This window comes from Podarcis vaucheri, assembly GCF_965113315.1.
Source record: "Podarcis vaucheri genome assembly, chromosome: 2".
Lineage (NCBI taxonomy): Eukaryota > Metazoa > Chordata > Lepidosauria > Squamata > Lacertidae > Podarcis > Podarcis vaucheri.
The window spans coordinates 105,556,241-105,581,109 of record NC_138760.1 but is presented as its reverse complement, the minus strand read 5'-3'; the positions used below and the strand labels follow the sequence as shown (position 1 = coordinate 105,581,109).

Below are 24,869 nucleotides of genomic sequence, written 5' to 3'. Positions count from 1 at the left end.
CAATATGATCCTCAGCTGCTCTCTCCAGGAGTTTAGGGTTGCTCCCCATGTCGTTCTCTGAATTACCCGTGTCACTCTGGCCATTCAAAGAAACAATGAAAGCACAGAGATAAGCAGCTTCCTATCACCTTGCCACCAAAGGTCCGTATAGTTAAAAGCTATGGTCTTCCCAGTAGCGATGTATGGAAGTGAAAGCTGGACCATAAAGAAAGCTGATCGCCAAAGAATTGATGCTTTTGAATTATGGTGCTGGAGGAGACTCTTGAGAGTCCCATGGACTGCAAGAAGATCAAACCTCTCCATTCTGAAGGAAATCAGCCCTGAGTGCTCACTGGAAGGACAGATCCTGAAGCTGAGGCTCCAATACTTTGGCCACCTCATGAGAAGAGAAGACTCCCTGGAAATGACCCTGATGTTGGGAAAGATGGAGGGCACAAGGAGAAGGGGACGTCAGAGGACAAGATGGTTGGACAGTGTTCTCGAAGATACCAGCATGAGTTTGACCAAACTGTGGGAGACAGTGGAAGACAGAAGTGCCTGGCGTGCTCTGGTCCATGGGGCCACGAAGAGTCGGACACGACTAAACGACTAAACAACAACAGCTCTGGAAATCTCTGCCCCTGCCCCCTTGAAAGCTTTCTCACAACTCAAGAATCTTCAGGAAAAGATGCAGGGTAAATATGTGGTGTAAGCAAGAAACCATTTGTCCAACTTTTGCTTTGCACTCTCATGTGGCCGAGGTCATCCTAGAATTCATCGCTGCACCTGGAATGCTAAGAACGGGGCAGGCACATTCCGATAACACCATGCTGCAAAAACACTAGAATATGTCAGTCAACAGGGGCAGATGACTGTAATATAGTTCATTTTAACTACTGCTCAATTCATGTGGAAAATCACGGCCCACCTCCTGATAGGTATGAGTCAATGGGATCATCTTACAATAGCATACCAGTTTCAAAGTCTTAACTTCAAAATACCTTGCACAATTAAAGGTGCAAATTATAGCCTATTCTTAAAGTTGCCCTCCAGCTTATCATACCCATAATTACCTCCCCTTTACTATTATCTTGTCCTGATCTAAAAGACTGACAAAGAATCCCCTCTTGAGTTAACCATTCATTTGCCAACTTGAGATACCAGCGGCAAGTAGAAGCACATCCACTACAACTGTGGTTTTAGCCCAAAGACCAAACATTTCTGTCTGGCTTTTGTCCATAGTGAGGCCATAAAAGGGGTCACAGGTCCAAGCAAATGCTAAATTGCCATCTAGTTTAGTTTGCTTTTATACAACTTATACACGTTTCCTTTAGGACATTTTAATGCTCGCTTTAGTCCCCTCCATCTCAATGCTTGTTTTAAGAACTAGAGTAGAGAGTCCTGCTGGGGCAGACCAAAGGTCCAACAGGTCTTCCATCCTTCTTCCCAAAATAGTCCAGAAGATGTTTTCAAAAAGCCCACAAAGAGGGCTTGACAGCAACGGAGTCCCCCAGTTGCTCACAGCAAGTGATATTCAGTGATATACTGCCTTTGAAAATAGAGCCAGCATATAACTGGAGCTATATAGCCATCTTATAGCCATCATGGATAAGAGCCATAGATACAATGGCTGTATTCCATGAATATGTCTAATCTACCTTTTGAGGCCAAACGAGCTACCATCTTAAATGAATAAATGCTCAACACAATTGATAGAGAAGGTCTAGAAATCCAAATAGGTGGATGGATGGACAGCACCCTATAATTTTTTTTGAGGTCGCCATAAAGCAGCTTGTTATATGCCACCCCAGCTTTGCCCGCCATGCCTGCCTTTTTATGACCCACTTCCACTTTAAATGCAAAGCATTTAAGAAATAGATGTGCAAAGGCAAGGGCTTATTAATCTTGAGAAGCCACTGCCATGGGTGTCAGCATTAAAAATACATCACGCTTGGAAATATTGCCTGCTTGCACACAAGAATGATATTTAAGTAGCTCAGCAGGGTGGTCAATAAGCAGTACTAGTTGATATGAAGTGAGATGTGCAGGATTTGATTACAGAGGATCTCAAGTGGCTTGGCTGTAATCAGAGCTAGTCTCACCAAGTCAATATGATCCACAAATCATCACTCATCTCTTAGAAGAAAGGTGTGATCAATCTTCATCCTCACAGGCAAAGCTCACAAGGCAGCGGGGGTGGCGGTGCAGGGACAGAATACCACCCTTGATGGTAAGTTCAGTGCTGACCAATGAGGAAGCATCAGTGGTCTGCTACGGTCATAACTCTGCATTGTTTTTTCTATGTGAATTCAATTCACATAGAAAACAGAGTGCATAGGGTTACCAACAGACATTACCATGCATGGCTATATATTCATTTCCTTTCTCCACTGCACTTAATGCACACAAAAGTCCCGTATGTTTCCTTGATAAATACATGCAATGTTCATAACTGAAAGCAGCATAAGCCCTGTTGAGCATCCAATTACCTATAGGCATCCTCAGTATAGGTACAACCTGTTAAGCAAGCTTTGCAAAGAAGAATTCTGTTTTTAACGGGGGGGGGGGGGGGAGAGACTGTGCTGCAGGAACAAAGCTGCCCATTTGCCATTCCGGGTCTTTCCCCAACAGCAGAATGGAACTCAATGCTCATAATATCTCAGAGTCGCAACCGTGCATTTGTGAAAGTGGGAGGAGACATGTCAACACACAGCAATACACACATTTTCCTCCTATAATCACCCATTATAAAACTGGTTAACATACCTATTACTACATAGGGCAAAGAGAAATTGCCCTCCCTCACCCCACCCCCACCCCCCAAAACCCCATCCTGAACGGAACCAGGAGATAATGTTTTATTTAACATGAATATCTTTGTGAGAATTCTAGATCACACAGCGTTCAGTGTGTGAAAACACAAGGCAATTTATTTTTTTAAGTAAAAATAGAAGAACAGCATATATAAAAGACGTGGTTTTAATTCTTCGGCTAACAAGAAACCCTGATCTATGTTAGCAGATCTACTTAGCAACAACACCAGCCCAGCATTCCTAACTGATATCAGCCTTCCTGGTTCTACTGCTTTTATAGGATTATGCATCGCAAATTAAAGCCTCTGCTGTCCCTTTAAGGAAGCATCCAGTCTCTTCCCGCTTCAATAATTTGCTTGCCAGAATCAGGCACCCAAAGCAGGCGATCAGTGTAGCAGCTCACAGCTGTCTCCCTCACAGATCCAAGCTTCTTTCTGTAAGTGCTCCTTGCTGTGTCTCTCTCACACACATTTATCCCTCCCCACAAACCAAAGGCTCCTCATTTCTATATATATATACAGACCACACAGGAGACCTAAAAAGGGGGGCTGATATTTGCACCCCTCTCTCCCAGCCAAAGCCCACAAAGATGCCTGAAGAGCAACAGCATTTTCTATTCCAACTGAATTGCTTCACACACACACAAGGAATTCCCTTGCACACCCCACCCTCATCCTTTGGCTACGCTGCAGGGGAAAACACAGCGCAAGGAAATAGTTTTGCACAACACCTGCCGGACCCTATTGAAATGCACGGGGATGTAGGGATGGATTCCCTGCCCCCCTCCCTTGCCTCTCCCCCCCCCCACCGCCAACAACAACCGAGACAGCATTGTTCTTCCAGTGTGCAATCCATTGGGCTGCTGGGCTTCCTTCGCCCTCCTCCCCCTGCAACCCCAAGCCGCTTTTGACATGTCTCCCCCCCCCCCGCGCCACCCTTCCCTGGCAGGAGGAGGGGGTGTGCGGAAGCCCCCCCCCCGCTACAGACTGACGACCACATTTCGGAATGCACTTCATTAAAATATAGCTGCCCGATTCCAACCTGCAATGCGGAGGCAAGACAAAGCGAGCGCCACGCTTCCCCTTGCATCTCGCTCAAAAGCCCCATTGTTCAGCAGGCATCTGGTCCTGATCTCAACCTATTCGTGCCCATTGACCCCGCTTTTCACAGCGCAACCCGTTCGCGAATGGGCCTCACGTAAAGCTTGCTTGATGAATTGTGGGGCGGGGGGGGAGAGAGAGAGAGAAGAGTGGGGGGGGAGAGAGAAGCAGCACTAGCCATCTGTCCTCCCAAGCTGAACTCAGACAGGGTGGCAGAGGGGCTGTACCTCCTCCCCCCCACCCCACCCTCCACCTTTTCCAGCTGCCTCTCTTTCTCTCCATCACAACCCAAATTTCCCCATTTCTAGCTTCTGCTCCTATCCCCCTGGAGCTGGAGGAAGAACCTGGGCTTTTGGCTCGGTAAAAATACCGCCACTTGCTGCTTTTAAGCATCTCTTGCTTGGGCATCACACAGAGAGGCAGAGAGCATTCCACACCCAGAACATATACACACAAACACACACACACACAAACCAGCATTCTGACTTGCCTGGGTCCTTCGCAATTCAAGCACCGCTACCAGATTAATCCTTCCTTTGTGAGATATTTTCTCCTGTGCATGTAAGGATCCTCAACAGTACTGCGGTAAAAAAAGGGGGATTTATTTTTTAAAAAATAAAAAGGAAGGAAAGGAAGAAGGCAGGAAGGCAGGGAAAGCAAGACTCAGAAGTGGGAGGGGGTCAGGTGGGGGTGGCCGATGCTTACATGCATCACAGCTTTTGCCACATGACAGAAAAAAAAGAAAAGAGGGTTTTGGAGGAAGGTGGGGCGGGGAGAGAGACAGAATAAGGTGGCGGCGGCAGCTGACAGCACAGAAAAGGGGGAAAGAAGGAGCCTGCCTTTTATATTACTGGTGACATTTCTAACACATGACAACAACTTCCATCTGTGTTTAAAGCCGGGAGTGCGAGGGGGAAAAAGAGCATTACATCACAATTCCTTCTATTCCTTGAGGTGTCGGCACTGTAGGCCAAGGGGGGATTAAAAAGCACCTGTGTGTGTTGAAATGTGAAATACCTACGGAGGGGTTTTCAGCCTCCCCTTCCCCCCCTCTCCGCATCTCCCTTTTAATTTTCTCTCTGCCTTTGTCTGGGAGGACGCCCAGGGAAGTGTTGAAATGGTACTGCCCTCAATTGCAAGGCAACAGAACTAGAGAATGAATATAGATGTATGCATGTGTCTGTAGCAAATGCAGCAGTTCAGTTTCTCTCCCCACCCCCTTCCCCGGATTTATTTTTAGGCCAAAACCAGGCATTCTTTTTTCTCTTGGTTTTTTTCCTTCATAGACATTTTGCTCCTCTCTCAAACTCTCATTTCCCAGAAGGACATTTGCTGAAACTTAGGCATGTGCGTGACGTTAAATAATGATGGTGTTGCTGATGATGGAGACAGGTTGCAAGGTTATCTAATTATTGTTGTGATTCATGAAGAGTCAAGCAGGTGTGTGCATCTGGGGTGATCTCCATCCGTTACTCTACAATCAGTTCAGTGTTTTTTAATGGAGGAGTGGGGATCAAAATGAGGAGGGAAATCAATCCTAGTTCAAAGGCTGATTAACTGGACTGGCTGCAGGAGCTGGAGAATAACTAGGTGGGTAGCAGCCCTTAGAACTGAGGTGCAGAAATCCAAAAATCAGCATTGCCCTCAGGCTGAAAGGGCAGGCAATTTTCGCCTGCTTTTAGGGCAATACCGAAAATATCACTACAAGAGGGCAGGGGCACTTTTGGACATTACAGTCATACCTCGGGTTAAAGTCGCTTCAGGTTGAGCGTTTTCAGGTTACGCGACCTGGAAGTAACAGAATGCGTTACTTCTGGGTTCCGCCACTTGCACATGCACAGACGCTCAAAATGATGTCAAGTGCATGCACAGAAGAGGCGAATTGCGACCGGCACATGTGCAGACGCAGAGATGCGGGTTGCGTTCTACTCAGGAATGCAAACGGATCCCGTTCGCATCCAGAGGTACCACTGTACTAGAAAGTTTTAGCAAACAAAAAGCACAGGAGCCCTTCCTCTTCCCCCATGTCAAACTATTCATTTGAAATAAAAAAAATCCTTCCAGTAGCACCTTAAAGACCAACTAAGTTAGTTCTTGGTATGAGCTTTCGTGTGCATGCACACTTCTTCAGATACGAATATTCATTTGAACTTTCTTGTATCTCTGCAGACCAACAGTCTTGAAATGCTTTGTTCTCCTCTAGACACATAGGTAAAGGTAAAGGGACTCCTGACTATTAATTAGGTCCAGTCGTGGACGACTCTGGGGTTGCGGCACTCATCTCGCTTTAATGGCAAGTCCTAGGCTCAGTGGTTTAGACCACAGCGCCACCCGCGTCCCTTCTAGACACACATGCATACTTAATTACTAATTTTGTGCCTAGTTCTTCCAACCACCTTGCTTCCACAAGTCCAGAGATGCTTGCAACTACTCACATGACCCTAATGCTGGCCTGCAGTATTCCCAGGCATACAAGATGGCAACATTTTCCACTGATGCTGCTGGCACCCTAACTACAGTCAGTAGTAGGGAGAAACCAAGCTGGGTGGAGGTGGGGGACACCGCCAATGCCGCCAACATCTATATCAGGCTGGTCAAGGGTTATGCTCAAGACGACTGTTTTGCCTTTCTCCTGAAATTTGCTTACATGTACATCAGCAATAGCTATAATCCTCTCTTTCTTTAAACTTGAGTGTGTGTTTTTCAACCCACCTTTCATAGCACATTGCCCTCAAGGTGGCTTACAAAAGTCTAAAGTGCATGTAAATAGCATTACCACGGCAAAAAGAAGCAGGTAAAGATTTTATTTTTCCAAGTAGAGCATGGTTCAGTGAAATGTGGGCTTGAATAAACAGTGGTTAGCCAACTAACATGCTCCATCCGTGCAAATATTTTCACTTTTACAATAGAACTTCCTCCGCCCCTGCCCTAAGTCCCCCTAAATCTCTTGTAGAGATTTGGGAAGGACGCAGGGCAGTGAGCACTTGTGGGACAAGCTCATACAGAAGCCTGCAGTCAAGACCATCACGTCTTGAACTGCCTATCCCTGGAACATCGCTTTGATTTTCCTGGTTACAGACCATTTGTAGCAAGATCATGTCCTCTTCTGCCAACCATATGGGATCCACTGTGAGGGTCCTACCTGCTTACCAACATTTCTTAGCATCCCATGAGAATTGGGTGTTGGCTTCTGAACAGCCATTCCTTTCATTTATAGTGAAAGTAACCATAGCTAAATGAGTAAAATACATGATTTGAATGTAGAAGTTTCCATGTTCAATCCCTGACATGTCCTACTAAAAGATCAGGTGACAGGAAAGACACCCTAGTTGCACGGACCAATTCCTTAACTCAATTTAAGGTAGCTTCATTTATTCATCCGATCTGACCCTTGGGTTCGCCTTTTCTGATGTTTGAGTCACACTTATCTGTGCCTAGTTGTGGGCTCATTTACTAAGCCTCTTGGGAAATCAAGGCATACTTTGTACCCACATTATTAGCAAAAGTGGTGCTGCTGGCATTCATGTGCAGACTTTCTTAATCTGGCTCTCCTGGAAACTTCCCAGTTCTCCTGCTTTAAATGCCTCTCCAAGTCTTAGAGAGATGGGCCCACTTTCATGTGACCACTTGCTTGGAATTCCTGACTTCTCTTAATAATATAATAATAATTTTATTATTATTATTTGTACCCCACCCATCTGACTGGTTTGCCCCAGCCACTCTGGGCGGCTTTCACATACAGTCAAACCTCATTCTGCAGCCGCCTCCACTTGCGTCCGCTTCGGCGAACGTCCACGGCAAACACGGAAGTACTGTAACTGGTTACTTCTGGGTTTGCTGTTCGCTCATGCACAGAAGCGTGTGTGCAGACGTGGCACTTCGATGTGTGTCATTTTCGACTTGCGGACGGGCCTCCGGAATGGATCCCGTCCACAAAACGAGGTTTGACTGTATATGGAAACACTAAACCTTAAAAAGTTTCCCTATACAGGGCTGCCTTCAGATGCCTTCTAAAGGTTATATAGTTACTCATCTCCTTGACATAATAAATAATAATAATAAATTTTATTTATATCCCGCCCTCCCCAGCCGAAGCCGGGCTCAGGGCGGCTAACAACAATAAAACAGTACAAAAGTACAACATAAACAACATTCTAAAATCATTCATTATAAAAATTAATTAATTCAAGCCTCTAGCAACCATTGGGCCAGAGCTCTGCGAAGATTGCCGAGGGAGGGAGTCAGGCTGTGCCCTGGCCAAAGGCCTGGTGGAACAGCTCTGTCTTGCAGGCCCTGCGGAAGGATGTCAAGTCCCGCAGGGCCCTGGTCTCTTGTGACAGAGTGTTCCACCAGATCGGAGCCACAGCCGAAAAAGCCCTGGCTCTAGTTGAGGCCAGCCTAACTTCTCTGTGGCCTGGGACCTTCAAGATGTTTTTATTTGAAGACCGTAGGTTTCTCTGTGGGGCATACCAGGAGAGGCGGTCCCGTAGGTACGAGGGTCCTAGGCCATATAGGGCTTTAAAGGTTAAAACCAGCACCTTAAACCTGATCCTGTACTCCACCGGGAGCCAGTGCAGCTGGTATAGCACCGGGTGAATGTGATCTCGCAGCGAAGACCTCGTAAGGAGTCTCGCTGCAGCATTCTGCACCCGCTGGAGTTTCTGGGTCAGTCTCAAGGGCAGCCCCACGTAGAGCGAGTTACAATAATCCAGTCTGGAGGTGACTGTCGCGTGGATCACAGTGGCTAGGTCAGGGCGAGAGAGGTAAGGAGCCAACTGCTTAGCTTGGCGGAGATGGAAAAATGCCGCCTTTGTTATAGCTGCAATCTGCGCCTCCATGGAAAGGGAGGTGTCGAAGATTACACCCAAACTGATGGGAGGGCATCCCACAATGTGGGCGTTCTTTAGGGTGCCAATCCACCTCCATGTTTGTTGTTCTTGACTTTCAAGCTATAGGCCGGAGAAGACTGTCCAACTCCAAAAGCATATGCAGATTCTCACCGGCCCGAAGTCCTATGAGAGCCAACACATGCTCCTCCTTAGAAGTTGCTCTGCCCTATAGCTTATCAGCCAAGTGTGACATACATGCCCTCCCAAAGGTGCCTGGTTGTCTGCAAAATTTACCAGGCCCAGCAAGGAGCTTTACATGTCACACGCAATGGTGCAACAGGAATGAAAGAAACTCTTATCACATAATGCCAGTTCAAGTAGAAAGAGCCTTGAAACAGTTCCAAAAGCTAACACAGGCTCTGGAATGTCTCTGGAGGAGCAGCTAGGGAGAATACTATTTAAGGGCTGCTTCTCACACAAAAAAGGAGTCATGTCACAGACACTTTAAATGTCCTTTGCATGGCAGCTGTTCCATATGGCAGCTATATTTGGAAAATGCAGCCCTAAGTGCCATTAGTGTGTGGGTTTGGCACATGAATGGTATAGCTAGAAAAGTACTTGTTCAGGAATGGATGTCACCTCATAACAGGACCAGGATTTAGTGACAAATATCTGACTCTTTCTATATAAATGCAGGGCTACAGAGTCTGGGGCTTAGACTTGGGAGCTGATAAGAGTAGGGAAAATGCAACTCAGCATACTTCAGGGGGACACTGCGATTTTTTTAAAGAACTCTGCTGGGGGAAACCTGCTGTGGAAATAAATTAATAATAATAATAATAGCAGCAGCAGCATAGACAACTTGGGAGATGCGTAAGCACATGTAAGCAAATTGTCTCCACCTTAGACCTCTACAGTTTCACTTCACCCAGTTAGGTCAAGGACGAAGGTATTCCCAACAGATCTCCAACCAACAAGAAGTTTATGGCAAGCTAGAAACACGAATGTTCTCAGGCAGAAGCTAACTTCTGCAATCAGACCTCTCTTGAGTTTCATCAGCACATATTGGAACCAATTTGCTTAGCATGTGGGAGCACCAAATGGAGAAACAAACTGTGAATTCACATTAGCTGAAAACTCAGCAAGATGTGGAAATCAAACACAGATGGTTTGCTTCAGATTAAAGGGTCAGTATTTCGCCTTCTCGTCTCACTTTACATTCTCCTGGATAATATTTAACAATCACCTTGGGTTCTTTCTCCAGTGAGTGTGGTGAGGACTGGATTTTGACACAAAACCACCAAGGAACGCGCAGAAGCAAATGAGCGTCCATGCAAGCAGAAGAACCTGCAGCAGAAAGAAAGCTTCTCTCTGCGAGGATTCACACATGCATATTTATTACTTGATGCTGCGGCATTTGAGCGATGACTTGCATGAGAGATACCAATTAAAGACCAGACAGCACAAATAGCCTTCTTTATTTATGTTTTGCTTGCTTGTTTAAACTTATTCCTCCTTTTACACAAATGTCTCAGCATCACTTACAAAGTAAGAGTACAAAAACGCAGCCCAAAAATATTTTAAACCGTTTCCTAATATGATCCCAAATACAGTATTCTTCATGCAGAATGTTCCTCCACTCAGCTGAGTCACTGACTGGTAAGTGATGGCATATTAAGCAACATATGTGAGTGCTTTCAGAAAAAATTATTCATTCAGAAGTGGAAACCAGATTCTGGGAACTCTGAGATGGGACCGTACAATCTAGCACTAGGGCTGTGCAATAAATCGCCATATCATTGAATACCGGTATCAAAATAACATCATCATGATAAACATTTTGAACAAGGCAATATATTCAGGTGAACAAAAGGTGGAGACTTAATAGCTTCCCAGGAGGTAGCTCAGCTGAACTGATACTTTACAGATACTTAGGAGATAATGGTGTTTCCAGCTTTATTTTCTCTCTCCCTCCTCCCTCCTAATCAAGCTCTCCTCCATATTATAAAGGGGTTTTTTTAAAAAATAAAGGAGACTATCTTTTTGCTTGTTTGCCCTCCCTCCTTCCCTTTGATATAAAGGAAGAGTTGGTGAGATGGGGGGGGCGCTCCTGTGGGGCTTAAATGGAGGGGAGAATATTTAGCCAGCTGCCTTATGCTGAAATGGGAGGTTGGGTACTGTGTGAGAATGATGGGGAGGGTGTTTCTCAGTAAGCAGTGAAAGCAAATGTGTGTCTACTCACAAGCAAGCCCTACTGAATTCAATGGGGCTTACTCCCAGGAAAGTAGAAGTAAGTTTAGCTGAACTCAGTGGGGCTTATGCATGCACAGATTCCACTTACATGCACATGCACAGACCTCTGAGTGGGGAAGCAGATGCAACTTGACTAGTAAATCACTTAAACTACTCATAAATTAGTTGAAAATATATTAAATGTAATATATGGAAGTTTATTTCATATTTTTATTAGGATCATAGAATCATAGAGTTGGAAGAGACCACAAGGGCCATTGAGTCCAACCCCCTGCCAAGCAGGAAACACCATCAGAGCACTCCTGACATATGGGTGAAGCCACTACTTCCTTTAATTCCACTACTTCCTTGCATTTCACGTCGCTCCAGCAGGGAGCCTTATCAAGGCCGGCTACTGCGGGGAAGCAAGGCGAGGAGGTACAGCAGGGCTTGCTGATGTGCTCTAAAGGAAAGCGGATCAAGACATTTGGCACCAGCTTGGCTGCAGGAGTTACAAGATGCCATTAAGGACTACATTCCAGATTTGTGTGGGGTTTACTCCCAAAGCCTTTCTCACTAATGAGTATAGCCACAAGGTAGCAGAGGTTTAGGATAAGAGTTTCCCTTTTCCTAGAATAGCAACCTTCCCAGGCTGACCAGCCCCATCCACCCCTCCCTTCCCTCTACAGCACATGCAGAATCCACCTTCTTGAAGGTTGGACTATTGGTCTAGTTCGCTCAATCCACCAGAGCTTGTCTTCGCATGCAGGGCAAGTCCCTAACTCACTGAGGGTTTGAGAGCCTTTAGTGGCTGCAGCATCTACCCTTTGGAATTCCTTTCTCTTGAATAACAGACAAGGTTACCTTTTCCTCTTTCCATCAATTCTTTGACGTTGAGATCTTTCGCAGTCTACATCTGCATTTGAATTGTTTTCAATGCGTTTTTATTTTTTTTATTATTTTAACACAGTTTGCCACCCTGGGCTCCTCTGGGAAGAGGGGAGGGATATAATTTTAATGAACAACTAACTAATGCCACCAACTATGCTGGCATACGGCTGTGTACACACAGCCATTAAAGTCACCATGCATGGCTGCTGAAACAAACCAAACTCCTCTAAAAAGAGTTAATAAGAAATGTAGTTTGCCAACGGCGTTCTTTTCACATTCTCCGAACTCCTGGATTATGGCTGAGCTCATCCTTGTACTGAAGCACTCACCTGGTAGCCATAGGCAACAAGGAACCGCATGCAGGGAAACATCTGGGATTCTATGCAAGAGACTAAGTGGGTTCCTGGGGGAGGAGGGCCAGAGTTGGCCTTATCAAGAGGCAAATGATGCAATCTCCTTAAGCAGCAAGGGCAGCGAGAAATTAGTGACCCGGCCCCTCTTAACTAGCTCATCTCATCTGACCAGCCCGCTAATCCATCCAGACACCAAGGCTTCCATATGGTTCTTTAGAATCATACCTGGCCCCCTTCTTCAGCCCTGCTCTCACTCTTCCTCTCTCCCTGCCCACCTGTTTACTTGTTAACTATTTTGTTATTGCTAATGTAGCCGCAGTACCGGCCACACCTCAGCCTCCCCCCCTCCCCGGCTCCCCAACCCCTTTCTCAGAGTGAAGTTGAGCAGAGCGGAGCAGCTGAGGCACAGTGTTGTCATTGTGTTAGCAGGAGTCAATGGGTAAGTGGGCAGGTTGGAGAGAGACAGAGCCATGGTGGAGTTAAGAAGAGGCAGCAGTGGTGAAGGAAGGAATCACCTATGGCTGCAAAATTTCTTGCACTCTATGAATGGAGCACTCTGTCCCTCCTCCCTGCAAGGCATAGGAACCAAACGGGCTGTGAGAGAACATAACCCCTCTCCTCTGCACCCAGTGTAGAAATGCACTGGGCCCTTCTCTGCTAGTCCGCAGCAGACTAGTAAATAAATTTGCAGGTGACTTCCTTTTGTCAGCTTATTTACAAGGTTGAGCGAGCTCAATATCTGCGGCCTGTGATGCAAAGTAATTTATGCATGTCTCTAGCGGCTGCATTCGGGTGCAATGTTAACATGTAATTTAGTTGGAAGACAAGCAGGACTATTGGGCAGCGGCTCCCACACTTCTCCCCCCCCCATGCACCATATGAATATCGCTGAGGGTCCTGGCAGTCTAGAGGTTTTTCTGCCTCTTGTAGCATTTGTAACACACTGCACTTGGTTATGTGTGCTTTCCTGTGTTGTGCTTCACTGCGTTACAGTCTGAATTCCACAGAGTTCAATCTGCAATGCGATAAAATGAAAATGTAAGAAACAAATCAGCAATAAACATGCAATATGAATGCATAAAGCAGACAGGCCATGGACCACATGAACGAAGTCCGCAGGCCACAGTTTGGGACCCCCAACGATAGGAGATCAGAGCTCTGGCGTTCCTGCATCCCTATTGCCAGCCTCACCCTCATTAGAAGGTGCTTTTTAAAAGACCACATTCCATTTCCCAGTCTTCTATTCCAAAGAAGCAGGGTAGACACTGGGGTCTTTGAGAAGCAGTCCTCTGAAGATAGCAATGCTACATTCTCGGACCAGAGGGCCACTAGCACCATAAACTTATCTGACAAAGCATTTCTGGGTTGGGGTCTGCCTACCCTTCCCCTTCTCGGCTTCTGAGTCCTCATCCTCATCCCCCCTCACCCTAAATAAGAGGAATCTGACTTCCGGATCATGACAGGTAGTTTAAGAACAAGCCTGGTCTTGCATACAAACCCCTCCCCTCTCCTGGTACAACTGCAAGAAATAGATTGCATCTATTTTCAACTGAGCGTGGTTACTCACTTTGTCTAAGCCAAGAACTGTCATTTGTATTTAGAGGGGGAACAAGACAAGATAATTAAGAACAGTCTGAAGCTGGCTAGTTCCCCTAAACTGCAGTTAGCGCTGACCAGTGCTTCTTTTTTTCCCCTGGAGTACTCGAGGGTACGAAGTACCTGCACCTCTTTTGTTGTGGTTGTTAAAAGGTGTGCCACTTACAGTAACAACTTAATGGTGAGTAAAAGGTAAAGGGACTCCTGACCATTAATTAGGTCCAGTCGCGGATGACTCTGGGGTTGCGGCGCTCATCTCGCTTTACTGGCCAAGGGTGTACAGCTTCCAGGTCATGTGGCCAGCATGACTAAGCCTCTTCTGGGGAACCAGAGCAGCACGCGGAAACGCCGTTTACCTTCCCGTTGGAGTGGTACCTATTTATCTACTTGCACTTCGTGCTTTCGAACTGCTAGGTTGGCAGGAGCAGGGACCGAGCAACGGGAGCTCATCCCGTCGCGGGGATTCGAACCGCCAACCTTCTGATTGGCAAGCCCTAGGCTCTGTGGTTTAACCCACAGCGCCACCCACGTCCCTAATGGTGAGTACCGGCACCTATTTTTCGGGGGGGGGGGGGAGAAGCACTGGTGCTGACCACTGTTTGGCCTGGTTTTCAACCTCCTTTCTGAGAGCCTATGCGGTCCTGGTAAGCATTAGTTTGTCTTACTGTATCGTGCAAATAAGGGCTTTGTCGGGACTCAGACATAACTGTAACCATGGCTTACCGAACACAAAAAGCTTCTAGACTTTTCCTTATGGCTGTGCCAGAGCAGGGGCAGAGGGACATCCAAGCACGGAGGCTACAGAACAGTTTAGATCTGCATGCAAACCAGGCCAATATCTACCTGATCATTTTACAATATACGTCTCATTTTCAAGATGCATTAGCCCTTCAAGGGCCATTTATTATGCATTCCCACTCAAATAATAATAATTTTCACAATTCTCGTTGAAACAGATGTGTCTCTTCTTCAATCACTAATTAACTGCATTGCGGGACATTGCAATTCTTAAAAGGCTATCAGAGGAGGAACCCCCCCCCCCCTCCATTCTTAAACAAATCTGCTCTGGCAACTTCCCAGCAATCTTGACTTCATAACTCAAGGCCGTAATTATTCAAGGAGGACAAGTCTTTGATTATGGATATTTCCAGAGTGTTATGACTTAAGCAGAGAGATTTATTTTCACCTTTAACAGAAGCAGAACTGAAAATATTTGCTTTATGTGCTAATTGATTTTTAGCAGCTGGACCTCTCTCTCCCTCTCTCTCTTTCACACACACTCGCAATATTCTCTTGAACCAGGGCAACTAATGTGCAGTTCAGCCATAAAACTTAAGGAATCAAGCAACTGAAGTACTTTCTTTCAATCTGGAGCAGCTCGTAAATTCCTAACCATATGACAATGGAGAAAACTTTAATAGCGTGCTGACCACATTATTAAACTGTGAGAAACTGGGAGGCAGTATTAAAACAAATGGAGAAAGTACATGAGAAAGCTGACATTCATTAGGCAATATTATAACCTAACACTGGGTTTGGGGTGTGGTGTGCAGAAACCACCCTCCCACCCAAATCCTGTTTGGATACATTGACTAAAGTTCAGCTCTAAGTATTCTGATGCGACATCGGGTTCCGATGAGATCAATGGGGCTAACTATGCCAACTAACTAAGTATGGAACTATGGAAATACATTACAGTCGTACCTTGGAAGTCGAATGGAATCCGTTCGACTTCCAAAACATTTGGAAACCAAGGCGCAGCTTCTGATTGGCTGTAGGAACCCGCGGAACCCACATTGGACGTTCGGGTTCCAAAGAACGTTTGCAAACCGGAACATTCACTTCCGGGTTTGCGGCATTCAGGAGCCAAAACATTTGACTCACAAGGCGTTTGGCTTCCAAGGTACGGCTGTCTAACTAGGCAAATTTATATCCAAGCTAACATAAGCTAAGGGAGAAGATGCAGAAGTAGGTGTTTGTGGAGGGAGAGGTATAAGTTTTTGGAAGGCAAACAGCATGACAACAGTGGAAACCAACTGCATAAAAGGGTCCATCACCAGCTGTTGATCTTTGCTAAGCTATCACACTTTCCTTTACTTCTAAACTGCTCCTGAACTCCATCTCATAAAAAAAACTTTTCCCCCAGATGGCTATATGAAGCTTTAACCCAGGGGTCAGCAACCTTTTTCAGCCGTGGGCCGGTCCACCATCCCTCAGACCATGTGGTGGGCCGGACTATATTTTGAAGGAAAAAATGAACAAATTCCTATGCCCCACAAATAACCCAGAGATGCATTTTAAATAAAAGAACACATTCTACTCATGTAAAACCACGCTGATTCCCGGACTGAGAAGGCTGGATTGAGAAGGCGATTGGGCCCCACCCGGCCCACGGGTCTTAGGTTGCCTACCCCTGCTTTAACCCATTCCATGTTGTGGTTCGAGGACCCGATCCCCGCGCAGTGGAATGAAACACAAGGAAACGTGATATAAGGTTAATGGGCAAGAAAAGGCCACAACTTTATTGATTACAGCAAGTGAAAAGGTATTGGCATAGGCATTGGATTACGTCAGCTGACTCCACCCACTCGGAGAGGGGTGGGTGAGTCGGAAAACAAGGGGATTTATTCACCAGTAGGTGGAGCCTGTTAATGCTAATCCAACTATAGGCTCTCCCCTGATGTCACCGAGGGTCGTGCCATGGCCTCCCGCTACGCAGGCATTGGACAGAATACACGACCGCCGGATTCCTTTAACGGAATACCCAAAAATTGAAGGCGCAGGCGATGGCCACACCTAGCCCTTCGACACCACAACACATTATTCCAATGCCTAACCTACCCACCAATACCACGAAAGTTGTGACAATTGCTACGAGGTAGGCGAAAAAACCAAAAAGCCTAATGCCAAATGGAAAAATTCCTACCAGGCCCCCCGGACAACCAGGGCGACCAACTTAAGGTCCATAGCAAGGCCAAAAGAAACTGAAACCCTGCTCTAAGGGAGTGGAGGGTGGGTGATTCGCGACGGGACGACGAAAAGTGAGGGCTGGGAGGCTGGCGCCGCAGCAATTTAGGCTGCTGTACACGCCCCCTTGAAGGCACCTGGTTAGGTGCCTGGCCGTGGGCGTGGGCGCCAGCCAGGTGAGTGGGAGACAGGGGGCAAATGCCCCCTGCTTGAGGTGGAGTCCGGCTCCCGGCCACAACCACTCCCCTCTCTTGCAGGGAGGAGAGTCTTTCCCGTGATGGAACTCCATGATTAGGCTTTGGGAGACAGCTAAAAAAGAAAAAAAAGCTCCCACTCCCTCTTGGTGCTTAGAATTCAATCGAGAGAGCATGCCACTGTTTTCTGCTGATGGAATATTACATTTGAGATGCATATCTTTACTACGTCTGATATTGTAAAGAGCACTAATAACTCGGCATTAAGCTGCAATTTCTTCCCTCTTGGCCACTGGCTTTCAAGTCTCAATACCTTTTAGGACGACTTGAATACCCACTGCAGATTCCTCACAATGAGGACAAAGCCCTTTGGAAGCCCTTTGCGTGTCGTAATTATGGGAGCAAACTGAAGAGCACTGGGAATTAATAAAGAAACAAAGGCATCTAAAACCATCAGCCATCTTCCCACACTACTTACTGGAACGCTGCTTGGCAAGTGATAAAGAAAAACTTTCGAGATGAACTTCAGGGAAGTGTTTGCTCTGATTTTTGTTGTATTCTCTTAATCTCTGGCCACTTTGAAGCTGCTCTTCAGTGATGCTGGTCAGCAGATGGGTTTCCCCCTCCCCCAAAACATAACGAAAAATTAAACCTGAAATGGTTTGCTAGGCTGAAAAATATAATATGGGTGGCTGCTAAAGGCAAAAACAAATAGTTGGGTGAAACCAACAGGATATAAAACTTATAAAGATTCTTATTTTCAAAAAAGAAAGAAAGAAGTTCGCATTTTGAACTTATGAACCAGTTTTAGCTCAGTGCGGCAGCACAAATTGATAGAAATGCAGCAAACATCTTAGGGAAACAGAAGTGAGTCTTTACACAACGAGTGCGGCAAGTTTACAGTGTGCAAAACACGGCCAGCTTTTCTCCCTCATTGGTAATGTGGACAGGCAGGGACCAGTGTGAGCTGAAATACTCCTCTGAGGTAGTAAATGTCTGTACACATTTACATAGAATACAGGTTTATTCCCTCAACAAGAGCTAGGCCTAAGATAACGCTTAAGAACCTTGGGGTTTAAGAACTAAAGCTTGAGAACTTTGTTTCCCTGTTTTGAGTTACGGAATGAAACAACGAGCACGGATAATGTTTTTTGCAACTTTTAGTCTTCAATTCTGTTGCCACCAGAAATACATCCTAGGTCAGGCATAGGCAAACTCTGCCCTCCAGATGTTTTGGGGCTACAATTCCCATCATCCCTGACCACTGGTCCTGTTAGCTAGGGATGGTGGGAGTTGTAGTCCCAAAACATCTGGAGGGCCGAGTTTGAGGATGCCTGTCCTAGGGGCTTGGATAGTGTGGTCCTTTCTCTACCACAGGCAGAGAGGAGGATCTCTGGACGGAGCAGGAAGTCTGCTATGCGGGCATCCTCCTTGCAGTTGTACAAGCCTCTGAAGCTGACCCTCCTCTGCAAGAGCAGAAAGAAAACATTTCCATGGGGTGGGGTGGAGCAGGAGAGAATATGCCTCTGGAAAGACTAGGGGAGAGAAGAGGCTAGGCCAGCCTTGGAGCTGGTACCTTGAGGTCACTGGGAGGAGGGAAACTGGGGGTGGGGGGCAGGACTTGACTGAAAAGCAGAAAAAGGAAAGCTGTGTCCTCCCGCACTTTGGGCAAGGTTTGTCTTCCTTTGATTCTACCTCCTTTTCACTTGTTCTCTTAACTGCATTTATGCACAATGGCACAAACTGTATCTGCTGTTTTTACCCTCAAGATGGTTTCCTCTGTTAATGTGATTTGGGATTTTGGCTTCAGATTGGGAACTGGACTTCTCCCTACATCCATGTTCATATTTAGCTGCTGCATGTTGAACAGGTCATACAGCGTCGATACACGAGGGGTGCTCTCAACTCCAATGCACCATTTTAAGTCTTGGCTTTAACAATATGAGTTGAAGCTCTAATAATCTTTGCTTGGTTGTGTAATTGCGAGGCTTTTATACTACCAACGACATAGATTATAATGGTACCCAGAGTTCATCTGAGCATACAGCCTTCCTATGGGAGCCACCAAGTTGGATTTCACAGCGCATGGCACCACTTGGAAAGCAGATGAATCTGTCTGCATAGAATATGCATACTGGAAATGTGAATAGTCTCAAATAAATAATAGGCTCACCACTGGCCTAGTTGCAGTCTGATCCTACAGACACTTCTCCAGTAAGGCTTTTACAGTGGTACCTCAGGTTAAGAGCTTAATTCGTTCTGGAGGTCCATCCTTAATCAGAAACTGTTCTTAACCTGAGGTACCACTTTAGCTAATGGGGCCTCATGCTGCTGCCGCGCTGCCGGAGCATGATTTCTGTTCTCATCCTGAAGCAAAGTTCTTAACCCGAGGTACTATTTCTGGGTTAGCGGAGTCTGTAATCTGAAACGTTTGTAACCCAAGGTACCACTGTATCTATATTTATCTATCCCATTGCACACTAAGCTCACTCTCCCACTCCACTGCAGTTTTCTTTACTTCTGTTTTCGACTTTCCACTAGAATCCCTCTGTTTTTAACCTTTTCTATTTCCCCTACCTTTAGATCACCCTAAGTACTACCTCTCACCATTTTCACTCCTTTGGATAATTTCTCACTCATTGTAGTCAAAAATCGAGTACACAAATCTAATAAAACCAATATAATGAAAACCTAGTAGCACCTGCGTGAGAGAATCTGTACTAAAAGGGCCTTCTGTTTCGTGCCCTCAGGTTGCAAAATGGCAACACAGGTGAATCTACAGTGGTACCTTGGGTTACAGACGTTTCCGGGCACAATTCAAAGTGCTGGTGTTGACCTTTAAAGTCCTAAACGGCTTCGGCCCAGTATACCTGAAGGAGCGTCTCCACCCCCATCGTTCTGCCCGGACACTGAGGTCCAGCGCCGAGGGCCTTCTGGCGGTTCCCTCACTGCGAGAAGCAAAGCTACAGGGAACCAGGCAGAGGGCCTTTTCGGTGGTGGCGCCCGCCCTGTGGAATGCCCTCCCATTGGATGTCAAGGTGATGGACAACTACCTGACATTCAGAAGACATCTTAAGGTGGCCCTATTCAGGGAAGCTTTTAATGTATGACATTTTAGTGTTTTTTGGTTTCTGTGGAAGCCGCCCAGAGTGGCTGGGGAAACCCAGCCAGATGGGCGGGGTACAAATAATAAATTATTATTATTATATTACAGATGCTTCAGGTTACAGACTCCGCTAACCCAGAAATAGTACCTCGGGTTAAGAACTTTGCTTCAGGATGAGAACAGAAATTGCGTGGCAGTGCGGCGGCAGCGGTAGGCCCCATTAGCAAAAGTGGTGTCTCGGGTTAAGAACAGTTTCAGGTTAAGAACGGACCTCCAGAACGAATTAAGTTCTTAACCCGAGGTACCACTGTATAAGCTCTTCTACACTTTAGCAACAAAACGACACCTCATTTGGGCTTAACTGCAGATAGGCTGGTGTGGTATCGCCTTGGTTCAGAAAGTGCCCGTTTGTCTTTCCTTTGCCATTTTTCACACTTGATTTAAACACAGTAACATATGCTTTTAAGTCATTTCCCCAGATGCGGAGATGCAACTCAGCTGCATTTTTTAAAAAAAGAATTAGTTGATTTTGCTGCATTTTTCTTTGTAGGTTCTGGGAGCAGTTTTTAAAGGCTGGAATATATCAAGGTAGGCCGGCTATTAGACTGCTCCTCTACCACAGCTAAAGAAAGCCAAATGATCACTGCAAGAACTGTAAAGCTGCCTGTGGCTGCTCAGTTTTGGCCGTGGCTGTTTTTCTTAAGTATGGCGGCTCCTTCCTAATTCAGAAAAAGGCAGCGGGGGTTGTTGATCAATGCCGTGAGCTGCTCATTTTGAAAACAGCTATTGTTCCACGAGCATTTCTGTGGTGGTCAGCCAGCCCTTCTTCCCTGCTACACATGCGGTTTTATTGATTTTTGACTTTTGCAATGTAACATGTAACTGCACTACTTAGAGCCGAATTTTGAGGATTTCAAATGACTGGGGGGGTGGGGTGGACGTAGAGGAAAGGACCCATTTTACACATTTTGGGCCATTAGTCGTCCGTTCAGCAGAGTCCTCTGGTTGCAGCAATAAGGATCAGCAGGCAGTCAAGGCATGCTCAGTTTGAGTGACCTTGTGAGCCTTTAACATGTTTACCACATAATCAGCAGGGAATTCCATTTTCAAAATACAAGACTTCATAATCCATTAGCAACAGAGATTGGCCCAGAGCACTGGATTTTCTGATCACGTGCATCGAGGAATAAAAAAATATTAGTATGCAGCAGCCAGATTAATCTTCAGCCCTGGAAAAATCTCCTCCCTCCCCCTGCCCTCCCCCACTTCACCACTTCCAAGTACCAAACAGCCATACATACAGTAGCTTCATTCAGTTTCAAGCATGCACATTTTTATCACCAAAGCCCACAGGAAAGCTCCTTTGCAGAAAAACCGCCAGGGCGGAGGGGGAGGAGGAGAAGGAGAGAATGCTATTCAGCTAACTGCTCTACAAAGGTAAGTATTGCATAACAACCAACTCCCCCTTCTAGGTTTGTCTGTTGGTTATATAATTGCGAGGCATGAATACAGATGTTCATTTTAAAGCAAGAAGAGAATCGTCTCCCATTCGCAGTGTCACCACTCCCTTTCCTTTCATTAAAAACAGAATTGCAAAATGTATATTAAAAAAACCAACATCTCCCTGCTAAACACCCCCCCCCCCAAATACACACCCGATTCTATAATCAAGGCCTTGGGTGAGATTAAAAAGCAAGCAAAGTAGTTTAGCTCACAGTCAAGTCCAATAAATCAGAGAAAAGATTCAAGTCGAGAGCATTTCAAAACGTAACCTTGGCAACGCAGAAAAATGCTCCAACAGAACTTAGGCTCGTTTTGCTTTATTCGTCGTTTCTGAAACTGGAACTGTAAAGAAGAGGAAGATGATGCAGCAAGAAAGTCGGCGGCAACAAGCTGCAGATCCAGGGGGTTCAAAGGGCACACGGCTCCCTATAGCGAAAGTTCTTCAGACCCTCAAAATCTGACACCAAGTACAGCTGACCACATGAAAACAATTCAGCGTCTTGTTTTTGTAGAAAGATATGTAGCCCATGTTGCCTTTAAAAAGGGGTAAGGAAAGTAACACATTTAGAATACAGTGGTACCTCGGGTTACATACACTTCAGGTTACATACGCTTCAGATTACACACTCCGCTAACCCAGAAATAGTGCTTCAGGTTAAGAAATTTGCTTCAGGATAAGAACAGAAATCATGCGCCGGCAGCGGGAGGCCCCATTAGCTAAAGTGGGGCTTCAGGTTAAGAACAGTTTCAGGTTAAGTACGGACCTCCGGAACGAATTAAGTACTTAACCCGAGGTACCACTGTACGATAAAAATACCCAATTTCATATAAAAGCCTGAAACATGTAACAAGTTTTAAAATATTAATTGGGTTGTATGCTACGAAAGTACGGTAATTGCACGAGTGGAGTGTTTCTGTTCATGCAATGGAATTCTGCTCCTTTTTCTGCCTCCCCTCTTTGATGCGCTCCCCAAAATATACCATACTTTCCCGTGTATAAGACGAGGTTTTCTAATTATAAAATAATGTGAAAAATTATAAAATAATGTGAAAAATTGGAGGGTGTTTTATACACAGATAGTGCATAGGGTGGACTGTGGATTGGTTGGTGCAGCGAGCAGGAGATTGTCAGTAGTGATTGGGTGGGAGATTGGTGGCTGTGTCAAGGGTTGGTGTCGATTGGCTGTCGCTACGGCAATTGGGCAGGTGGCTGCCAGCGGCGAGCAGATCGATGATTGGTTGCTTTGACAAGGCATGTTAGTGAGCAATTTTCGGCAATCCCTCCCCCAAAAAGCTCAACAACCCTGGGCAATTCCCCCCCACCCCCAAAAAAGCTGAACAAGTCTGAGCAATCCCCTCCATTTTCTTAATTTGGAGTCCCCCAAAATAGGGGGGGTGTTATACATGGAAAAATACGGTACTCTGGGGGCTCCCTCTGGAGCAGATTTGGTGGGTACAGAGGCATGTGAGGGGAGGAAAAGGTAAGCAAGTTGCATTGTGGGAACATAGATCATTCTGCTTGTGCAAGTAATATGGCTCCATTCAGGTGTGGGGCTTTATTGTAATAGGGTTTTTTTTGTTATAACATTCCTTCTACATTGCAGTACCTGTTGCATTATGGAACGGTGCCTTTTAAATCAATATACAGTGGTACATTGGTTTACAAACACCTCGGGTTACAAACACTTCGGGTTACAAACTCTGCTAACCCGGAAGTGGTACCTCGGGTTACAAACTTTGCCCCAGGAGGAGAATGGAAATCGCGGGCCGGCAGCGCAGCGGCAGGCCCCATTAGCGAAAACGCACCTCAGGGTAAGAATGGTTTCGTGTTAAGAACGGACCTCCGGAATGAATTAAGTTTGTAACCCAAGGTACCACTGTACTACCACATCACGCTGAATTTTAAAGGGCAGGAAAGAACTGTATGCCAGGATACCACCCCAAACTGTGTCACATGAGCGGCAGATCATGAAAACCGTGGGAAAGTTACAACACAAAACTCCTGCATTTTTCTGAGCTGACAAGGTTGCAAACGGATTTGTCTTTTTCTGGAAACAATTAAAACAGAGATGAGCACTAAACCTATGCTAGATTCTGCAACACTTCCAGAAGTGGCTTTTAAGCTGTGTGAAAGATCACATAAAACATGAACGTTAGCAGGTAAGGAAACGTCAGGAAGATGAACTAAAGTTTAACACCAACTCCGTAAAAGCTGGCCTGTCAAGAGAAAGGCGATATAACACTTTGCAGAAGAGTCAGGATTAAGTATTGAGAAGCTTCCAATTTGCAGGGCTGTGATCCTGCCTTTATACATTTATTTATTTATTTTGGTTCAAACTGAAGGGCCCTCCAGATATCCAAGTATATGGGGGAGAAAGTAACCAAATTATTGGTTTGGGGTGAAAGACGGCTTTTGAGTCAAACGTTGAGCCAACATTTTTCATATTGTTAACAGGAACTTATGAAGCTCTCTTCATTGATCCACATTCACCATGGAACATTTGAAACTGCCAAATATTGGGCCAGGTAATTGTTCAATCTAGCCCACTGTCATCAGTAGCCTTCCATGGTTTAAAGCAAAGGTCCTTCTCATCACCTGCTACTTGATCTTTTTAACAGGTGATGTCAGGGATTTAATTTGGGACCTCCTATAGGCAAACCATGTCCTTTAACCACTAGGCTGTTGCTCCCTAATTTCTTAACCTTCTCCATCCAGGCACTCTGTGCAACTGGTGACAAAGCAAATCCAGCATTTTCTCAACCACCACCGGAAGCAAGCATCTCCTCCTAGTAAGAAAATTAAACAAAAAAACACACCAGGTCTCCATACAGCAGCCCCATTGGCTGTCATCAAAAGGTTGTTTGTTTGTCTTTAGTTTTATTATACTAAATTCACTAGATGAATTGTTAGCTACTTACAAGGCACAGCGTGGCGATAAAGGTTATCTCTAATAGTCTGTTGCAGCTCGTGATCTGGAGATCCTTTCTGAAACCTCTGGTTGAGATAATGTCTCAGATCTTTGTTCAGACGACTTCCTGAAAGAAAAAGAAAGAAATCACAAATTGAGCAGAGAAGGGATTAACATTGCCAGCTCTAGCTAACATTAGACTTGCAATCTGCAGTTCCTCTGAATTATGGTATGCTGCTTTCATGTGCGTTTTCTGTAAATGGCTAATTACCAAAAATAACTTGCTGCAAACATGAAATCTCCCTGGCTTTACAACCCTTCTTCCTTCCTGCTGGTGCTAAAGGGATTATCACCCTCTCTCCTGGCAATAGCACATATTTTTTCTGTACTGGGAGGA

The 24,869-nt window shown here is 45.6% G+C and overlaps 1 protein-coding gene across 13 annotated transcripts in view; it reads right to left on the bottom strand.

The window, feature by feature from the left end:
- Window positions 1-24,869, bottom strand: part of MAGI1 (membrane associated guanylate kinase, WW and PDZ domain containing 1) — a 481,615-nt gene that overhangs the window by 203,508 nt on the left and 253,238 nt on the right. For all 13 annotated transcript variants that reach the window (XM_082209201.1, XM_082209202.1, XM_082209205.1 and 10 more), the window contains exon 2: window positions 24,483-24,599. In XM_082209201.1, the coding sequence (XP_082065327.1) occupies window positions 24,483-24,599 (117 nt within the window). The remainder of the gene's footprint in view (window positions 1-24,482; window positions 24,600-24,869) is intronic.